We start from the raw sequence: 22,581 nt of genomic DNA on the forward strand, positions 1-22,581 counted from the left end.
ATTAGTATCCTCATATTTCTTGTCTGGATCAAAGTTACCTTCTGAATCTGGGAAGGCATTGCCATGCCTGAAATATGTTGCTGTGAACCTTGCTTATTTTTTCTTGGGCAAAGAGATGCTAAAAATGTGTGTGTGTGTGTGTGTGTGTGTGTGTGTGTGTGTGTGTGTGTGTGTGTGTATGTGTTTGCATGCATGTGTATATGTAGATAAAGGCATCTGATGTAAAAAAGAAAATGCTGCACAATGGGGGCAATAATTCAGTCATGCTCAACTCCAGAATGCCCAACCTGCCAAGCTGAGGATAAATGGTGGTTGCCGTGGCAACAGCATCTTTGATCCAGCTTGCTACCTTCTCTGTGCAGCTCACTGCTGTGCATGCCATGCACTCACAACCCAGCATTTGGCAGCACAGCATGGCAGGGTTCTGTACACTAAGGGATGATGAATTTTGCTATGGAATTCTTTCTAAATTAATTGCATGCATGGCTAAAACCAGGAAATAGGCCTGGCAAAAAGGTAGGCGATCCCAAAGAACAGTGGATGGGACCTTGGACCCAGAATCTCTTGTTAAAGTTTGGTGTCTCACTTTTATGTAGTAGACAGGGTGTGATTAGAATGACTTGAAAGCCCATCTTAGGTATAAGATGAAGTTTAGGGGAATGCCAGTTTAGACTAAGGGAGGGCAGAGCTGAACAGTGGCCAGATTAAGGACAATTCCTCAATATTCCAGAGAGCTAGTTCTTTTCACTTCAGATCAAGCCCCATGGGACAGCTGGTGTTAAAGGAGGACCCTGTCTTTTGCAGAGGCATGCCTAAACCAAGGTGAATGAGTTAGTAGAATGGATGATGAGCCCACTCCAGATGCCTGTCCAATGGAGGGCTCATGGTTGTTCCACTCTAAGGACCCTCAGAAACCATGCCACAGCTCTGAAACTCTGCCACTGGACAGCAGGGATCTTAGAGCTCCATTAGCACAAGGGAGAAGGAACTCCCCAAGCTATCTATGAACAAGTTATCTTTTCTAAGAGTGCTTAGTTATTCCCCTTTTTGGAGCTATGGGAAGCAGGGAAGTTCAGACACACAAACACACAAGTCACTGCAATGCAGGGTCTACATTGAACTGTGTTGACTATGCTTTTCTGTGTAGAAAGTATGTTCACGCTCACTCCACCTATCAGCTCACATCAATCACTATTGACTGCCAGTTGACAACAGGGAATTCAGAAAAGAATGGACCTGGGAGGTGACCAAGATGGTAGGGTGGGGCTACAACATGCCCCTTGCAGAGTCACTAGCTGAGGCACATTCCTTAAACATGAGCCCAGCAGGAGCCACAGAGGTAGCTGTGGTACCATGCAGCGTTGGGAAGCCACAGGCAGCTTGCTTGACCTCTGTTCTGTGTGTTGCTCACAGTATGTGAGTGTCTGTACCCCTTACATTACCATTGCAGGGAGAATGCCATAGGCCAAGAGAACAGCTTGAGTTCAAGGCTGGAGGAACAGTGTTGAAGAACATTTCATGAGTCCAGGTTGACTGTAGTGAAGAGGATTCTTACATTCTTTGGCAGACAGACCACATGGTAAGTCTACCTTTGTATTTCAGTCTACTGAAATAACCGTGCTTTTGGTGATTTTACTAAAATTTGCAAAAATTATTAGGTAAACTCTGAAGGTATGTGGATAGGAGAAATCTCATGGAAAGCTTTGTGTGTGTGTGTGTGTGTGTGTGTGTGTGTGTGTGTGTGTGTGTGTGTGAGTGTGTGTGTGTGTGAGAGAGAGAGAGAGAGAGGCATCATTTCCCAGTTTCTGGAAGTCTCTTATGGTGGTGTGATGCCTGGAACCACAGCAATTATCTTATATCCATCAAAAAATCTCAGATGTTTTGAAGTCAGGATCCAAAGCTATAATAATGCCCATCTCCAAACTCCTTTTATGTGAGAAAAAGAAACCATTCATTTAAGCCATTGTCTATTGGGTTTTCATTACTCATTGTCAAGCAGTGGAGACAGGCACAGGGTAGGGGGATGTAGGTGACACTTCTCAGGAAAGGAGGTGAGCCACAGGAAGGTTTTGTCATCATTTAGGGTTCATGTAAAATGAAAAGTCATTTGGGTATATTGTAAAAAAGATGCAAAGAAGTATATAAAGTTGAGGAATGAAGGACTCCCCACTCTCACCAACCTCATGTCATAGAAGCACTCAGAAGAGAGAGGACAGCACTTTTGGCAAAAGTAAGATTGTGTGACAACCTTACCTTGGTGATTGTGTTTTGTGATTGGCTCTCTCTCAACCTAATGAGAAGTCACAGATTCAGAAGGGTTGGGGGCAGGGCTGGTGAGTGAGGCAAGGGGGGTAAGATCTTATCGGAGCTGTGTTTAGGGGTGATCAAGCTACCTCTAAACATTGAAAAATAACAGGGAAAACAGAGTTATTAGTGGCTTCTTCAGTACAGGCACTTTACCATCACTCTAATTCAATTTCAAACCATTCATGATATAATTTTCATTTTACAGACATTCTCTTTCAAAATGAGAACCATGTTTGATGTGATCCAAAGGCCTGGTCTGTTTCACCCAAATTCGGGTTTGCATTTTGTATGGCTCCTCAGTCATCACCATCTTTTTTTTTTTTTTCATGATTTTACATGCAAATATCTGAATTCCCTTGGGCAAGACACACTGCAAAATGAGAGCCTCCAGCTGCTTCCTGGTGACCTGCTAAGGGGAAATGTGCCCTGGCTATGATCCTAGGGGATAAATGCTCCCTCTGGGGTTGGTCAAAGTAGAGTGCCGAGGCAGGGAGGAATTGGCCTGTGTTTGAAGGAAAAGAGGGGCACAGAATCAGAGATAATGGCCCATCATGGTCATGTGGGGCTTCTTGAGCTGGCTTTCCTGCCACCTGCTAGGCAATGGATGAAGTGCCTCCAAAGCTTTTGGAGAAATGATAACTGGCAAAGCTCACATTGGAGTAGTAATTATACTGTCCTAGGCACGTCCTGGTGCTAAGGGCCAGGAAGATCTGCCAACAAGACTCATCTTAAGTATGCAATTTGCTGAACATTGCTAAGTCAATGTTTTCCCCAACCAGGAAGTCTGACAACAGCACAGTGTGACTTCTGTCAATGCCTTGCCTAAGAGATATCAGGGCTGTGTTGACACAATTGGAGCAGTGGTGGGAGAGCCTATCAGCTCATCTCATGCCCTCATTGGCAGTTACAGAGGGTTTCTCTGTGGAATTTCACCCCAGGCCAGAGCCCAGGTGGAGTATGACTGCTCCAGGATACCATTCTAACCAGCTACCTTCCAAGAACAGACCCCCCATACACCCCATTTCCCAGCCTTGTAGGTCTTTCCTTTTCTATTCCCTCATAGTTAATTCTTTATATCTCTTTCCCTGAATGCAGGAGTGGCTTCTTTTGGGGATGGTGGTGGGGAAGGTTTGAAGATTGATATTTCCTCTCCTCTCCTCTCCTCTCCTCTCCTCTCCTCTCCTCTCCTCTCCTCTCCTCTCCTTCCCTTCCTCCCCTTTCCCCTCTCCTTTTCATTTCTTCTCCCCAGACTTGAAGACTAATGTCTAATTTTCTTTCCCCTCCCTTCCATCACCTCCCTTACTCTCTTCCCTCCTTCTTCCCCCCTCCTTCCTTCCTTAACTTCCTCCCCACTTTTTGATGGGATTTCATATACTCCATGCTGTTCTTGAATTTATATAGCTGGAGTTTTCCTCAAATTCCTTATCCTTCTGCCTCTACCTCTCAGGCGTATCCCACTACACAGATTCAGTGCCTAATTTTTCAGTTGACCTGCCCATAACCATTAAAACTGCAGAAGTTCCTCGTTTTTGTTGGATGAATAAATGAGTATCTGGGAATGGGGAGGGCATGTATACTTGGCTTACTTGGTGTATACAGGCTGCCCAGTTTGGTGATGAATGAAGCATCTTCATGCATTTGGCACCAACCCCCACTTGGAGAGGAAGCTGGGTAGTTGTAAAGAGTGAAGATTGTTTAGTGTTAAGGGGACATTGGATTGCTTATCCAAGAAAGCCCTTCAAGTTTATATAGCCCTGCCAACTGTTATAACAGGAAATAGGCCCAGAGAAGAGGAGTCTATCCTGAGGTTGGATGGGCATCTATTGTGGAGATGGGATTAGAACCCCGATGTCTATCTCAGAGCCCACTCAGCTACCCAAGCTTCTTCTGAATGCCATCCTGTAGCTGTCATCTAAATTTGGCCCTAATGTCCTCATGGATGTATGTTTTCTAAGAATAACAGTTTTTCTAAGAAACAGTTTTTAGCTGTTTTCTCTAGTTTCTAATTTCCACCTCAGTTAATAGGTCTGTCTGTAATTGAGACCCTGGCTGTTGGGTTGAGGGTGAATTAGTGAGTGCTATCCACATAATTTAGGTGAGGTAACCAAGAATTTAAGAGTTTATGACACTTGCTTAATGGCATACAGTAAGTTGGAGCTGGGAAGTCTAGTCAGAGCTTGTACCCAGCTTAGCCATTCACCTGTGACCTCAAACATGTCACTTTTTCTCTCTATGCTTCAGGTGCCTCTTGTGCAAAATGCTGAACATAACCCTACCTAGAGTCCAAGGCTAACTGAAATAAATGATGTAGAGAATAGGTACCCAATCACTATTGGCCACAATAAGTGTTTCATGGGTGCTGCGAGCCTTGTTGTTCATGTCACTCAATTCTGCCTCCTACGAATGATCCTGTCTGTTTCTCTCAGAATGACTACTTGACACATATTAGGGATCCTAGAGATGTTCTTTTCCTTTGCCTTTCTTTTTATTTTATTTATTTGTGAATGTATGTGCTCACGTGTGCATGTACACACACACACACACACACACACACACACACACACACACACACATGCACTTGTGTGCTCTGGGAGGCCAGAAGAGCATGTGCAGATCTCTTGGACCCTGAGCTACACTGTAGGCAGTTGTGCATTACTCAGGTGTGGGTAATATCAAGAGCAGGGGACACTCCCAGTGGCCATGTCTTCTGTCTTTCTGAAACAATTTTACTGTGCTTTACAGAGCAAAACCTTCAGCAGCCTTGAGAAGAGAAAGCAACTCTGGCACCCCAGGATCAAAGCAGAGTTCAGGGCCTCCAAGTGTGGCCTCTGCCTGGCTGTAGTTCAGAGATGGTTCCTTGGAGACATGCAGCTGGATGCAGCACCACATGCTTCCAGCCCCATGTCACTCACACGTCCCCATCCAACATCACCTTCTCTGTCCTCAACAGAGCTGTTATGATAAAGGGCTGACTAATGGGCAGGAAGGGGATGCCTTGCCAACATGCTTGTTTCCATTAGATTACAGTTGTATTTTTAGAGGGCCTGAGAAATATCTAGGATCTTGCATTGCAAGATGATTTTGTGTGCTGGGCCTAGGAAGAATTCTTTTTTTTTGAAAGCAACAACAAACAAAAGACAAGAAAGATCACAAATTCTTCTAGCTATCCCAAATCTTATTTTTTTTTAATGTTACCTGCTGCACTGTTAAGTTGAAGCTAAATACTTTTTGTTTTCTGAGAAGCCTTCCCGGAAGCTTGTCCAAGTATTATCCATTTTCACAGCATCTTTGAGATGCACCTACCACATTGTGTCAACACTAATATTTGCTGTATGGTTTTTCTGTGAGTGTGTGTGTGTGTGTGTGTGTGTGTGTGTGTGTGTGTTCCCAAGGGTGCACATATGCATGCTGGAGTCTAGATGTCAACTTGAATGTCATTCCTCAGGAGATAGGCCCTGTTTAAGTATCTGTCCTGACTTTCTTTAGTGATGAACAACAATCTGGAAGTGAAAGCTAAATAAGCCCTTTCCTCTCCAACTTGCTTTTTGGTCATGGTGTTTCGTCACAACAACAGAAACTCTAACTGAGACAGGTGATAATGCTTAGCTTTCTTATATGGATTCAGGGGCTTGAACTTAGGTCTTCCTGCTTGAGTGTCAAGCACTTTAACAACTGAGTTTTCTTCTCTGTTCTTGGCCTCTTTCAAATTAAATGAGCTCTTGAGGGCAGGGGTCATAATTGCTGACTACTTTCAGGACCCCCAGTTTTTAATTTGAGCCTTTCCTTGAGTAGATGTTCAACAATGTTTAATGACTGAATGACTGAATGAATCCGAAAGTGGTTGAAGGGATGAATACATACACAGAATACAAAGACCAAACTTACTTTCTATCAGTAGTTACTTTGGATAGGTAGTTACTTTGTATCAGTGGTTACTTTGTATCAGTAGGTGCTTTGGATCAGTAGTTACTTTGTTTCAGCACATCTTACTGCCAGTGAGATCACATGTCCAAGCACCTGTGTCTCAGGACCTAGCACCCATAGATTGGCATTTGCTTCTTATCCCATGTTTCATTTGCCCAATGCTACTTATATGTGATATTCAAGTCATACAGATATGAAAATTCCCTTGACACTAAATTGAGGAACCCCAAGTCTAGGCAGCATGCCATGTAGGATTTTCAAGGAGGGAATAAGGTTAGGAGCAGGTGACAAGAAAGAGCACAGGTGATAAGACATCCTCTTGGTCAAATTAGAGAAAGCAATAGTTTCTCATACTTTTAGAGTGGACTGTACTTCCTGTGCATACAGAGTGGACAGTAAGTGGGAGTATTTTGGCCACGTGGTGTGTAATACTTTATATGTACACCTTTCTCATCATTCTCCAGCAAAGCCAAAAAATGTATGTCCTGCCTGAGCAACAGAGCAAGGTAAATTTAAGGCACACATAGGAGGTCTATTCCTGTCTATCAGGACCTCTAAACCATTCACCATGGAGCTCAAATAACCAAATAAATACCTTCCTTCTCTTACCACGACTGTTGTTTTCTTTCTACCTACTTACATTGTGACATTAGTAAGTCATGGAAGGCCTATGAATCAGAGCAAGTTGGAGTGTGTGATTGTGTGGGAGTGGAAGAGTGGGGAGCAGGAGCTAGAGCCCCCAATGACTGGAGGAGACCAGAGCTGCCTCAGCAGTTTAGACATCTTCAAGAGGAAAAAAAATCTCTGGTCATATTGAAGCCACAGGAATCTCTGTTGGTCCTAAGTTAGGCACCCACATAAAGGAATTAAATTTACATGCATGTAAATGTGAATACATATGCATGTGTGTAATGTATACCTAAAAATCATTTACATTCTGTCAGCAAGTTATTTGTATCTCCTCCATAAACTCAGTTGTGATTTGATCCTTCCTAGGAGTCATTAACCCATCAGATAATAAACGCATGTCAACATGTATTCATAATATAAAATAATAGGAAATATATAACATCTTTGAAATCTCAAAAGTAAATGATGAGTGATGCTTAGGCCATGCTTGCCTGATACACCATTACAATCCTGTTAACCAGAGTCTTGTTACAGAGAGACATTGTCAATCTGGCTTTGAGGAATTCTGTGTTGAGAAGACAGATGTGGGTGTTCAATGACATCCCCTTTTAAATATCACTACTATGTCCTTATCTTAGAAGCTGAACAGGCAATAGCCCCAGTGATCTTCACCCCCAGGACACGACTTAACTCTTCCCAGTTGGTCTGGTCTTATGTAATCTCTCCCAAAGCCAGCTAAAGCTTCATCTAGCCAGTTACCCTGGCAACCCAGCTGTGTCATCTTGAAAGATATCTTCGGGCACTGGCTTCTGAATCTGCCAGAGACTTGACTGGGGCTGAGTCTCGAAAGCCACAACATATTAACTACAACAGGATGTCATCATTGATTGTGCCTCTGGTAGATATGTCACATTGTTTAAAAGAACATGGATAAAAATAAGCTCGTCCCTGACTATGTGGTGGAATTTACTCAGAAAGCATGCAAAGCTATCTATTTTGGGAGTCTGTCTATGTCTTATATGGTTTCCTTTGCCTTTCTTCTACATGAGAAATTCTTTCAGGTTTTTCATTTTTTTCCCTGAAAAAATCTCATTCCCAACTCAAGCATAAGCAGTCTAATTTTGAGGATTGAGGATCTTTAGTTTTACATTTCACCCTTTCATTTCCATCTTGGGAAATAGTATTTAAGGAAGTTCCTTGATATAAGATTGTCTAATGTATTTGTGAGAAAACTAGCTAGCCGCTTGCCCCAGAGAATGGGACACTGTATTTTGCTGTCTTCCTGTCCTGCATTCTGTTTATTTAAGCATTCTGTGTGGAAAGGGCCACTCCTAGCCTCTGTAGCTCACTGCTATGAACCATGTGCTTTGAGATGTTTTCTTCCTCTTGTTTAGCCTTTGAATTGAATTTCTGTTAAGTTCCTAGCAGTCTTTTACTCATCCACCGATTCATCCTCTCAGGTAATTAACTGTTTTATTGGACACTAGAGAATCAGAGATAATTAAGATGCAAGCTCTGCCCTTCTGGGTGATTGGACAGGGAAAGAGCCATGATATGAAATGATCACTGCATGATATGAAATGATCACAGGAGTTGTTTTTCCAGCAGGGATCTGGTGATGGTTCTAAGCAGTTCTAGAATCTCGACATTGAAGGGAGATTCACCAGGGAAGAAACAAAGGATCGTCTCTCTCTCCTCACATCCTGCCACTTGCCCCATCCTCTCTCCAGCCACACTGAACTTCTCTCTCTGAACTTTCAACATTATCTTCATTTGAAACCTCATTTCTAGGAGGTGTATTACTTTCCATTTCTCTAGAACAAAGTAGGAGACTAAAATCCCCTTTCACATAGTTGGTTATTCCTTGTGGGAGGTGGGCAGTGATTTCTCATTCTGTTCAATAAACCAAGTGCCTAGAATCCTAAGAGTCTTGTAACTCTCTGATTCCATAGCTTGTTAGCAGCAGACATTGCCCAGGAGCCAGGTCTCCTTGGCTTCCACTCCACTTTCATGTTCATTTAGTTAGGTACTTTCTCCCTCAAGGAATATCAGACCCTATTAATAATGGCCCCAACTGTGTATTTTACTGGGAGTGGAGGGTTGGCATTTCTCCCCAGTCAATATGACATTGTCCATCAGAGTAGTTTAGAGACAGAGGGTTATTATCTCTCCTGGCCCACAACTGCTGGTACTGTTTATTTTGTGTTTCTAAAAGAAAACACTGATGGACCACCAGGAGTAGTCTCCCTCTTCACGCACATCCTGGCAAGGGTTGCATGGCAGCTATCTAGTGATTCATCTGAAGGCTGTGTGTACAATATTTAGGATTTAGGTAACTATCTGATACACCCTTTTGGATATTAATTGGTGTACTGGATCTAGCTTTGATATCCCTGTCCCATTCACAGGCATCCGGCTCCCTGTTTGCAAAATGGAGGTTAAGGGTGGACTTCGGGCACTTACAGGGGCTCTTTCCACACTTATGCGGAAGACAGAGAAGTTGAGGTATCGTGTAAAAGCATTCCTTTAGGATGTGATGGTGGAAGGACTATCGATGGCCCTCTAAATACACTAACCTTATCACGGGAAAGCCAAATCCCAGGGTGGGAAAACCATAGAAAGTAATTTCACACCCCTGAGACAGGCTAAGGTTATCTGGTGCACCTCTCTGGGGGCGGGAGCTGTCTCTAACTCAGGCTATACAGGCAACTCGTCACTCTACAAATTTCACTATAAGGAAATGCAATTAGAACCTCACACAAATCCTTGTTTTCCCAGGCCATCTCCTTATTGTCTTTTCTTTGAGATTTAAGACAAGTTCTTGTTTTCCACATTAATTCAAGTTGAAGTGCAGCTTCAGTTATGTTGGCAAATATTCCACATGCAAATGAATCCCAAGCTTCTCACTAAGACATCCATATCCTCACCAGCCCTGTTGAGATGACATTATGTCTTATGTAACATGGTTTCCCTAAGGGATTAAAATGTATCTCTGTATGGGCCTGCCCAACAATTCTTTAAAAATAAGCTCTATTCTCAGTTACCTCTGATTAACAAGCAGAATCCCACTCCTTGAAAATTGATCATCCCATAATTTTTTTTTTAAGCCCACAATTCTATTTTCAAAATTGACTGGAGAGACAATGGTTGCATTGGAAACAGAAAAATGTCTGTTGGGCAAGCGTGAGGACCCGAGTTTGACTGCTCAGTACATACATAAAAGCTGGACATGGTAGTGTATGCCTATAACTCCAGTGCTGGCCAGGATGGAGACAGATGGACCCCTAGAGCTCATTTTCCAGTTAGCCTGCTGAATTGATAAGCTCCAGGTCTAGTGAGAGACCCTGTCTCCACAAAATTAGGTGGAGAGTGTCAGAGGAAGACACCTGACATTGACTCTTAGCCTCCACTTGCCTGTGCTTGCGTAGCACACACATCTGCACACACACACTCACATGAGCACATTCAAATACCACCCATGTGCACACACACACACACACACACACACACACACACACACACACACACACACACACCTCCCCCATTGTGAGACAGTCATCATCTTTTACTTCTTTTACTAAAATATCTTCTGAGAAGCAAGATCTTGTTGCTTCTCCATTTGTACCAGCACAGAGCTAGATCCAAGGAAACAGCTCAATCTAGGTCTTGAATGAATCGGGGACAGTTTATTTACTCACATATGTGTACGCATGCTTGCGCGTGCGTGCACACACACATACACACACACAATGAATAAAATACAGATTAGAAATCTCTCTCTCTCTCTAATCTCTCTCTCTCTCTCTCTCTCTCTCTCTCTCTCTCTCTCTGTGTGTGTGTGTGTGTGTGGTATATACACCCATGTGCAGTGCACAAGGAGACTAGCAGAGGATAATGAATGTGTTGTGTTGTATTACGCTCAGTCTTATTCTCTTGAGACAGGAACTCTCATTGAACCTGGAATTAGGCTAGTTGACAACAATCGCTAGCCAGGAGCCTCAAGTCTGCTCCCTCTTCCTCAGTTACAGAGTTATAGGGACACATATAATCATAATTGGCTTTTAATCATAGGTTGGAGATTTGAATTGAGGTCTTCGAGCTTTTTCACGAGTGCCCCTCCCAGAAACTTCTACTGTTATTTGTATGTCATTGAAGTTAATTTGGAAGTCTAGTTTAGAAAAGGCTTTTTCTTTTCTGTCTTAGTAATAGTTAATAGTCAATAACTTGTGCCAAGGGACCTAGAATGCTCTGTCAGTCAATGGTTAGAAGCACCTTTTGGAGCTCTTGGTATTTCTTGGGGGCTACTCAAATTTGTGTAAATCCAATGAGACACATACACTGTTCTGTAGTGGTAATAGAATTCTCCAAGTCTACCCAAGGATAGCCCTTAGACATGTTCTCAATTTGTTATCCATGCATTTTCTCCACTGTAGCTACCTGGTGGTTAGCAACCCTGAGGAATATGCCCATGCACCTGTCAATTAAACAGTCAGTCCAAGTGACCAGTGCTGACATTTAAGAGCTATTGATACAGATTAACTTCTAGGTTTATACAGATGCTGTGACACTTATCCAAAAAGGAAGGCACTTGCTCATTTATGTAGCAACTAGACAAGACCAATTCTATAAAACAAAGGTTTCTACCTACAACCCTATATTTATTATGTATTATGTACAACTTTCAGGATGAGTGCCTTGCATTCCAAACTTCAGAATCATAAGAGTAAAAACTGAAAGAAGAATTCTGAATATATTATTAACTGGAATTTGCTATTTTATTAAATACATTTATTGCCAAATATTCAAGTACTCTGAATTCAATAATTTTATTTATTAATTATTTATAAATGTGTATGTGCATGAAGTGTGTGGATGGATGGTATCTGTGTGTGTGTGTGTGTGTGTGTGTGTGTGTGTGTGTGTGTGTGTGTGTCTTTTTCTAAAGGGATACATACTTGGAGACCAAAAGAGGATATTAGGTGTCCTCCTTTATCACTCTCCACTTTATTCCCTTGAGACAGGGTCTCTCACTGAATCTGGATCCAGGCCGACAGCTAGGAAGCTCTGCAATGCTAGGGTTGCAGGCACATGCTCACCTGGCTTTTCATGTGGTTTTGTGGTTTCAGTATCAGACCCTCATACTTGTGCAGCAGGTGCTTATACCCGCTAAGGCATCTTCCCACGCCCTGTGACATTTGCTATGGTTTTCCTTCTTTTTTTAATATTTGAATTACAAACAAGTTTGAATTACATGACGATCCCAGTGCTACGGTTTTCATATATGACTCTGGGTAATTCTGCCAGTAGATTTTTCAGGAGTAAATTCATTTTCCAACCCTTTTAGCCCAGAGGGTTGCTCAAACTTTCATTCCTGGAATTTGATGTCATCATCTACAAATGTATTGAGCCGAATTTATGCATAGCGGTATCAGGATGCACGCAGCCCATAAGATGCAGGTTGGACATGCCTGGCTTAGACAAGTTTTGATAAAGCCCATTGGTATATTTTGCTACAAATTAAGATGGTTTTGCAAAGTGAAAATAAGCCAACATTCTAGCTCTTCCATGCTTGGGACTTCCTGCAGACAATGCATACCTGCATGGTATTTACTCCACAGAAAGTGCAAAGGAAACTGTCCACGAATGAGCGAATGAGCCAGGCTATGGGTGAAAATGCTCATAGATGGAGAGCTGGAAGGACATTTTCAACACCAAATTATAGAAGCTTTCAGGAAATGACCACTTGGAGGGGCATGGGATGATTTGGCAGGAACTCTTCTGTTACATGTGACTAAGTTTTATTTAAAATTCAAACTGTTGGATCCATGATGATCAAATTGGATGGCAGGGGACTGCCATCCTTTGCCTCACCAGCATTTCACTCATTTTGAGAAGAAAACTTGGTACAGCATACTAAGCTGAGGCTTGGGACATTTGGACTGGAGCCTAGCCAAACGACATCTAGCTATTTGGTTGTCCCTGGAAAATGACAAGCCTTAGGAAATGAGCAGGTGAGTCTCCTTTCTGAGGGTGGGAGGTTATATGAATCAGGATGCTGAGTGGTGGTGGATGACAGGTTTGAAAACATGTGTTGTAGCCTCTAAGATGGCTTAGTGAGTAGAGGTATTTGCTTGAGCTTGATCCCCTGAACCCACAAAAAGGGTGTGAAGAAATGACTCCATGCATGAACATTGAGTGTACATGCATGCTCTTTCTCTCTGTCTGTCTGTCTGTCTGTCTGTCTGTCTGTCTGTCTGTCTGTCTGTCTCTGTCTCTGTCTGTCTGTCTCTCTCTGTCTCTCTCTGTCTCTCTCTCTGTCTCTCTCTGTCTCTCTGTCTCTCTCTCTCTCTCTCTCTCTCTCTCTCTCTCTCTCTCTCTCTCTCTCAATGCCTTGAAGGCCTATCCCCGTTCCCTGTAGCATCTGACATCTGGGAGAGGCTTCGTTATTGGGAAGGAGGACACAGGGCTCAGTGCATGAGAATCCAGATTGGAGTGGAGATGGCACAGCCTGAGTCTGTGTCCTGAGAACCTGCTACCCCATTCTGGAATGCATGGTGGATATCATCATTTGATTAAAGCTTGATTGTCTGTTGAACATTCATAGAGCCTTGGGTCTGCCTTTGTATATCTTCCTGTGATGCCATCAAACTTGGCACATGAAATAAAACCCACTTCAGTCTTGGTTCTCTGAGAATAAAGGAGTAGGTCACTCATGATGCAAATGTAGCTTATGGTGGGCTGTAAATCAGTTTTATTTCCTTTATCTTTGGGACTCCACCAAGTGAGGTAACAAGACAAGACTTATTATTTTCACCTATAAATAAGGAAACAGATCTGGGGAGGCAGAGAATTGGCAAATGTAGCCCAGCTGAGATTGAATTGCACATCTGTTAGTCTCTAAATGCCAAGAATATTTTAACTAACCCTGCGATTACTTCTGTCACAACCAAAACAATCCCTGAGGACAATAATCCTGAAAGTCAAATTTCAAATATGTATTAATGTCTATTTAGGGCTCTTTGCAGGACTCTGCTGCTGTGACCTTCGTGGCTTTGGGATTGGCCTGACTGGGGAGATGGGTGAAAGAAGAAATGACACATACATGTACCAAAACCTGGGATTGGGTGGGCCATGTGCTTTGATGGAGATGCAACAGTAGCAGCGTGGAAACAGATGTTTGTTATATGCAGATGTTACGTACAGCTGAAGGAGGAGGCTGGTTGGATAATCTTAGTAGCAGGTTTCTGTAGGGGCAATCTCTCAGGCAACAGTCATCCAGGAAGAGGAAGCTGAAGTTGATACCCTAAGCACACACTGTCAATATCTGCATTCAGATCAAGGGAAGGCCTTGCCATTCCCATAGCTATGAGTCAGTAGGGTCCTTGATATGGCTGCTCATGTCAACAACACACACTCAGTATTTCATCTGCTCCCCATACACTAGGTTTGTGCTTGGTTTTGATATCACAGTGGCAAAGCTAGCAAAGCAAGCTAGGAATAGCCTTTATCTACCCATGAAGAAGACCCCGGGAGAGGGTTCTTCCTCCCTCCAGTGGCTGCTTGCTCATATCCAGAGTTTATTTTTGAAAATTGTAGCAGCTTCTCTGAAAATGGATTAAAATCACAAACCATCTTAATTTTGTCATCTTGGTTTGGTAATCACAATGATTTCTGCCAAGTGGAAATTCTTATGGGCAGAAAATCAGGTGCTTGGTTCTTGTTGACAAAATACAGTTCCTTTCAGCCTAGCAGCAGCACTTCTATGAACACAGAGGACAACATAGCATCAGCTATGGTGTCTGTGACCAGAGACACAGAAATTCCTGGATGGAGCCAGGTACTCCTGACAGGGTGTTCTTTGATCAGTTGGAGAAGGCTCAGAGTTTACATGTGCTGATGGCAAAGGAACATGGACTATACGAATTCTCTAGGGCCACCAAAATGAAGCACCAGATAGTGGATGGATTAAATAAAAGAGATACAATATGGTATATGGTTCTGGAGGCTGCAAATCCTAGATAAGGCATTGGCAGGGTTGGTTACTTCTGAGGTCTCTGTGACTTCTAGATGGTTTTTTTCATGATCTTCTCTTCATAAGTCATGTGTCCAGACTTTTTTTTTTATTTCTATAAGGATACAGTTCACAATGGATGGGGGTCTATTCTATTTACTCTGCTTTAAGATAATAAGCTATTTAAGGACCCTATACCTGAACACAACCACATTCATGTATACTAGGGGATAAGATATCAAGGTACCAATTTAGGGGAGATACATTATAGCAGATAAGAGGTCTTGAGCTTGGCAAACAAAACAAAACAACTGTCACCTAAGGAATATTTTGTTTTCTAAGGTTAAGAGCAAAGTTTTCCACCCATCACTGTGTTAGTTGCCTTCTTGTACTAATCTTTGAAATTATCTTCTCTCCTGCCCACTCTTGTCTCATCACCAAGCATGAATGCCAATCCATCTGGGACTGTGGTTATTTGTGTCTTCTGCAGTAGCCCAAGAGATCCTGCTGGGCTAGAAGGACTGTCCTAAAGTTGTTTGGGGATGTCTCCACCACAAGGCTTCCCAAGAAGGAGCTATTTAGCCAGCAGCAAATTCTTTCTGAAGCTTCTCTGTGGCAGGCTCCCTGCTCATGCCTGTGTTTATGATGATTGAAATGTCATGATTATGGTCTAAAGAATAAGTATAGTGCTGGGAGGCACCGTATCTAGATCAGTATCACAAAGCTCACTCCAGAAGATGAATGGGGGTGGGTTGCTAGGGTTTGGAAGTTGATGCAGAGCACAGCACATACATACACACATACAAAAATGTAAATCACTATATATCAAGATAATGAAATGCCCTCATATACTACTCTATTCATACACAACCCTAGAGAGATTGCCAGAGACAGATCAGTTAACATCAAGGACCTGATCAAGGACCACTTTCCCTGTCAGAGGTGTGAGTCTCTCTCTCTCTGAGATTTGTCCCACTGTGTTTTCTGTCCATAGTACTTCAGGACTCCATTGAGAGGACTTACTGAGAGCTGAAGGGAATTAATGGTGTTTGTTTATGTATATGTGTGTATAGTGTGTATGGTATGTATGTGTTCATGAGTATGTACATACATGAGAGAGAGAGAGAGAGAGAGAGAGAGAGAGAGAGAGAGAGAGAGAGTGTGTGTGTGTGTGTGTGTGTGTGGTGTGTGTGTGTGTGTGTATGTGTGTGTGTGCATGTATAGGCCAGTGGTCAAGATCAGGTGTCTTCAGTTTCAATCACTCTTCTCCTTACTCTTTGAGGCACTGTTTCTCACTGAACTCAAAGCTTGCAGATTCGGCTATGCTGGTTGCCCAATGAGCACCAGTGAGTCACCTCTGTCTGCTTCCTGCAGCATGGAGCATACCTAGCCTTTAACATCTATCCATCCTTTGCCTTTCACAATGCTGGGAAGCTTGCCTTGTTCTTCTAAACCTTTGCTTTCACACTGTCAAGTGTCCACTTAAAGGTGTTCCTTTACCTTTGGAATGCAAAGGCTTTTGTTGTGAGGGAGAGGATGAGGGTCGGGGCTCCTGGCCTGGCAGATGAGTGTTCCCTATTATTTAGCTCCTTTCTCAGTCTTCATTGTAGTTGGTTCTAGAGCAATTGGGATGATCTCTGGAATGGCAAATGGAGGAGGCACCAATAGAGGCTGCACAGAGACAAGAGGCTGAAGTCGGCTCCCATCAGAGACTGAAGTCCTCACCAGAGGCTCTCTTGTGCTCTCTCAGTGGCCTCCAGGGTGGATCTCCTCCTAACCACAGAGAAGAACCATTGGAAAGATCCTCCCACCTCTTGCTTAACACCAGCACTCTTAAAGTACTTATAGGAAGTTATTTCTCATCAAGTGCCTACCAGGCCTCTTACATAACCCTCAGCTTTCCCCTTCTCACCCATCAGAGCTGCCCTCCTTTTTTTCCATGTACATAGAATACTTCTGTGATTCTCCCTTGATCTCTGTCCTTGGATGACTTGGGGAGGACTTTGTCTGTTTTCTGCCTATTTGACACAAGAGCAGAGGCCATATTCAAGTCTCACCGTTAAGGGGCTGACATCGGAGGCTGCCTAGAATATCCACTGAACTCAGAAAATCTTGAAACATTTTCTTGAAGCAAAACCACTGGGGTATGATTTGGAGGGAGAGTGGGGTGTAAGAATGGGAGTAGGGTGGCAGGCCATTCTTGTCCACAGACATCTCTGTGTCATAAAACATAGGCATACATGCAATGCTTACACAGCTGAGCTGGAGACCGAGGCTTCTACAGAGTTTGGATGACACAGCTCATTTCCTCCTTCTTCAGAGGGAAAAGCCCCTTGATTTTTAAACAAGTAGTGGGAAATGCAGCACCTGAGCTCTCCTGATTGTGACCTTCAGTGATATGAAGGTGCCGCTGACACAGCTCATTTGTCTGTTTTCCTGGATGATGGGAGTGGAAAGCTTCTAAGCACAGGCTAACTCCAGGTGAGGAAATGGCAGAATATACACTCACATAAACACACACACACACACACACACACACACACACACACACACACACACACACACGTATAAATACATATTTGTCTGTGCTTATGTCCTGGTTTTTATTGTCAACTTGACACAACCAAGAATTACCTGGGAGAGGGAGTCCCAACGCAGGTATAACCCAGTTCAGATTGGCCTGTGGTAATGTCTGTGGGGACCTGTCTCAATTGTTGATTGATGTAGGAGGGAATTAGCTCACTGTAGGTGGTCCTACTCCTGACTAGTAGTTCTAGGTTACATAAGAAAGCTGATTGAGCATGAGCCAGAAGGAGCAAACCTGCAAGCAGTGTTCCTCCATGGTTTCTGCTTCAGTTCCTATCCTGGCTTCTCTCAGTGATACACAGTATAAGGAAGTGTAAGCCAAATGAACTCTTTAGTCAGAGTGTTTATCATAGCAATAGAAAGAGAAACCATAACTCTGTGTGTGCGTGTGTGTCTGCGTGTGCGTGTGCATGTGTGCGCTCGTGTGTGTGTGTGTGTGTGTGTGTGTGTGTGTGTGTGTGTGTGTATACATGCCACAGCACACATGTGGAGGTAAGAGGATAGCTTGTGGGACTTGCTTCTCTTTCCAACATTTCATCATGTGGTGGTGATGGTGTCTGGGGATCAAACTCAGGTAGTTGATCATGGCAGCAAGTGCCTTCACTAGCTGAGCCATCTCATAGACCTCCCATTGTCATCTTATACCATGTACATGTGCATTGCACAACATATGTTCCTCTCTACATACACTTGATGATATGATATTTGATATACCTTTGGGGTTTTTACATGAACTGAATCAATTAATCATCACTTGGGGTGCCTGTCAATCATAAGTAGTGCATGCAATGCTTGTTAGTTTAGTTACCTAGCCGGTCAGCTTGTGATTGAATACGCAATCACAAACTCAGCAACCTGAAACCTAGCTGAGACTTTAACACAATCTGTACCTCACCACACATCTGTATCCCCACCCCATCCCTTGCTTTTTCCTCTCTTCATTCCTCACTCCTTCCCTTTCCTTTCTCCTATCACCTCATGGCACTTTACTTGTAGTCCTACAAAGCTCATTTTAATTTTATAGAATCTTCCTTCTGTGTACTTGTGTTTTAGCATTGCCGGAGTTCAATTGTCTCAACGGTAAATATGTCACAGTTCATTTCCCATGTTCCTGTGGCCATTTGGGTTGCTTCCCAGTTTCATCATCGTGGACAGAACACCTATGAGGATGTCCCTTCATCTACGTGCCCCTTCTTGAACATGTGTAAGAGTGGAAGTGTCGGATCAGAGGCTACTGCAAATGTTCAGCCCCAGAGATAAAGGCACTTGGAGCTCTACACAAACCTCCCACACATGGATACACACCTGGATAGTTCACATAGCTCATGCTGACATTTGTTATAATAAAATAATAAAAAGCAACATTTTCTACTTGGTATTTCAGTCAGAAAAGGTTAAAACAAAAAAAATATGCATCTCTCCTGCCAGTGTAACATTATGTAAATGTCTGTCCACAAGATGGAATGCCCTAGATTATTCCAGAACCACTGTAATTCACAAACTCGGACAAACCAAAACAGAACCACTGCAGCAGAAATTGTACTTTGATGGTAGCCAATATCCATGAGAAGATTAGCTTCTAAGCAGTGTAAAGTATTGAGTCCGTGGGGGTAGACATTGATGATTCAATATTGTGACATCTTCTTCTAAATGAGCTGTGTTAGGACTCTGAATCCTTACCTGAAGATAGGAGAACTTTTCTTGGTGAAAAATTGCTCACAGGTACATTCTCTATGAGGAAAAATATGAGTTCATCTGCATATCTATCTATGCATGTATAATCGATCACCAGCAGACATTATCTTGGTGGTTTTTACGGCTCTTTCAGAAGGTGTTGTCACCATCTAAAACCATACTCAATATTTTAATAACTAGTTTTCTTGTTCAGAAATTGCTTCACACACACATACACACATGCATGTGTACACACACACACACACACACACACACACACACACACACACACACACCTCTGCATCAAAAACAGTGATTTAAAAGTTAGAATGAAACACCACCAGAATTGCAGCTAGCCAGATATCATTGGAGATGAGAAGCAGAGGGAATTTCGTACCTTCACGTACAGCTGCTGGAACTCCTCAAGATTCAGCCTCCCGCTTGGACAGTCTTTGAGGAACCCCTTGTACCACTGCTTGAGCTCATGCTCGTTGAATTCGGTGCTCTTCACCAGGTCCTCCATGACTTCGGGGGCCAGTTTGCTATTCTGTTTCCCCATTGTGCCTGCAGAAAACCACAAACCACATTGACGTAGTCAGCACAGTGGCCAGAACTCACTTCTGCCTGTCTGATCCCAGCCTCCCTGAGTCTGCATCCTTCTTCCACTTAGTATTCCAGAATAGACAGGAACAGGAAAACCCCTTTGGAGGAGCCTGCAGTCTGTGCAGCTCCCTGTCATTGTGTCACCTGTCACAAGGCATTGATTCTTCCATGGAAACCAGAGAGCCATTTTACTTGATGTTCATCACAGGTATATGGAAGCTTGTTGTCTACTCTTTTGAGTTACAGTTCACTGGTACTTGATACCTAAGCATCTAATTTTACACTTAACTTGCATGGATATTGGGAGAGATATGGACAAGACCCATGGGAAGACTTTATAACCAAAAGTTTAAAAACCTGACCATCTATTGTAGTGTCTTGGTTGGTCTAGTTCCCAAGTCCTGGATTTTTTTTTAATTGAATGAAAACATTTTTATTAGTCACATCAATTCATACTCTTCTAATTTCTAGACATTCCCTATCTTCAGTGTTGACTTTCCCTAAAGATTGGTTAGTGAATTTTCATCAACTATATTTCATCCTGTCACATTTAATCATTCAAAGTTAAAATATCAGTGCATGAAGTCATGTCTCCTACATGAACTGTAAATTGCATGGTCACAGCAGAGCATAGAGTAGGAGGACAGCTCAGGTTTAGAATCTCCAGATTGCCTCCTGGATTTGTAAGTATCTATGTGTGCTAGATACATAAATATTAATTATTGTCCTCTTTCAATTGCTTCATAAAATAAATTAGCAGATGTAACAGGATCCAGCTTTACCGGATGCTTAATTAAGAAATACATAGGTGAAGACGAAAAAGAATAACTTGAGATTAAAATAGTTGTACTTTTGCTAGATTATTAACATTTTAAAATCCTTTTAATGTCATTTTAGTATAATAAAAATCATTAAACTGTGGCCAATAAACTCCAGAGTGACTGAAAAAAATTCATGACAATCTGAGGACACTTGAGAAGAACAGTCCCAGAAGATGTTTGAGAGATGTAACTAGCAGGGTGATTTAGGTTTTAAAGAATGAACTCAAGTGGATCAGTTATTCCATGCATTTTAAGCAGGTCTATACTTGCAACAGCCCTGAGGGGAAAATGCCATCTTATACTTCGCTATTGTAATTATTTTAATCTCTTCCTAAAGCAGCTCCTGCATCCTTTATCAGTAACCTGCTCCAACATAGACCAGGCATTTCACTATAATGAAAGCAAACCCTGCTCATTACTTCCAGGAAAGTTTCCATCCTGGCATCACCCCAGCAGCACGGAGCCATTCCGAGGACACCTTATGGTGGCTAGTTATTTTCCAAGCTCCTCTGTTTGACCAAGGTGCTCTGGGATCAGCAACTCTGCCCTGTATCGGGAGTCTTTTGTTCACTTCTGCTCTGAATTTCACTTCAAAGTCTTTTATTAGCAACTGTCTCTTAATTATAAGTTACTGTGGCATTCCACAGCTGGATGTGGAAATGAGTGGGTACTCAGGTGTGAGATTTAATTAATCTGGGTAAGAAAACTGTAATTCACTGTTAGCCTCAGAATCAAAAGATGGGCCGCCAAAACTTTCAGGCTGTTACTTTGTTACTTTTGATAGAGAGGCATCGATTTTCCTTATTTAGAATCCCACCTCACAGCAGTAAGTACTGAATATATTATGTTGGCTTGGAGAAAGCCGTAGATCAGTGGTTCTCAACCTATGGGATGCAATCCCCTTAGAGGTCTAATGACCCTTTCTTAGGGGTCACCTAAGACCACCAGAAAACATAGATATTTACCTTGTGATTCATAATAGTAGCAAAGTTACAGTTATGAAGTAACAATAGAAATAGATTTATGGATGGAGGTCACCACAACATGAGGAGCTGTATTAAAGGGTCGCAGCAGTAGGAAGATTAAGAATCACTGCCTTAGATGGAGCACTTCACATACTTCAACAGGGACCAGGACATCTCCCCGAGACTCAGAACACTGTGGTAACTTCTACAAGATCACACAACCAAGGAAATGCAAAGCTAGGGTTTGAAACTGGATTTACAAGACTAAACTGCATCAGCAGAGATACACAAGAGGATGGAAGCATCTCTGGATCAGAAGAGGAGGAGCAAAAGTTGGAGGGTCAGAGAGATCTGACTCATGTTGAAAAAGGAAAAACAGAGAGATGGGTCACATTGCTGGATTGGCTGGCTCATTAGAGAAAAACTTACCAAAATCACACTTGGCACATATATAGTAATTAATCATAAGAAATAGGTTAAAAGTTATGAGAAACCACTCCCCAAATACCTGTAGAAATTCAGCAGTGTAGAAAAAGCAGATTCTCCATGGATCATTTGCGATGCCTCAAGCTGTTCCCACTGGCTGAGAGAGGATGAATGTCTCTCTCACACACAAGAGGCATTGTCAGGGCTATGAGTCATAATTCTGGAGAACCAAGTGCATAACTTCATGCCTTTTGGTTACAGTCACAGTCAATGTTATTGCTCAGGTGTGCCCAGAGTGGGTAGATCATGTACAAAGTCCTGTTATGGCCTGTTTCAGTGATTGTGCCTCTGTGCCACCCCCACCCCCACCAGGCCAGACTTCACCAGGCTCTCCTTCTTCCTCACTCCCCGGGTTCTATCCTAACCCACAGGGCATAGCTGCATGAGTACAGTTTTGAGCCACCAACCCTACCACTGGACTTGTCTCTTCAAACCTCAGCACTGCCCCCTTGTCCACAGCACACGGCGCCACCTCCTGAGCATGGCACATATTCTGCTGTTTGCTAAGTAGCCTCACTTTCTTCCTGTCTGTTGTTTTACTCCATATGGTAACAATAATGAGCAGTTATAAGTT

The 22,581-nt window shown here is 42.8% G+C and overlaps 1 protein-coding gene across 1 annotated transcript in view; it reads right to left on the minus strand.

Annotated features, from left to right (window-relative positions):
- The window catches only part of Vsnl1 (visinin like 1), a 49,617-nt gene extending 27,471 nt beyond the window's left edge, over positions 1-22,146 (minus strand). The window contains exons 1-2 of the mRNA XM_027424643.2: positions 22,030-22,146; positions 19,530-19,696 (exon numbers count right to left, since the gene is read on the minus strand). Of these exons, the coding sequence (XP_027280444.1) occupies positions 19,530-19,691 (162 nt within the window). The 5' untranslated portion in view covers positions 19,692-19,696; positions 22,030-22,146. The remainder of the gene's footprint in view (positions 1-19,529; positions 19,697-22,029) is intronic.
- Positions 22,147-22,581: the final 435 nt, after the last annotated feature.

The sequence above is a fragment of the Cricetulus griseus genome, chromosome 7 (assembly GCF_003668045.3).
Source record: "Cricetulus griseus strain 17A/GY chromosome 7, alternate assembly CriGri-PICRH-1.0, whole genome shotgun sequence".
In the NCBI taxonomy this organism is placed as follows: domain Eukaryota; kingdom Metazoa; phylum Chordata; class Mammalia; order Rodentia; family Cricetidae; genus Cricetulus; species Cricetulus griseus.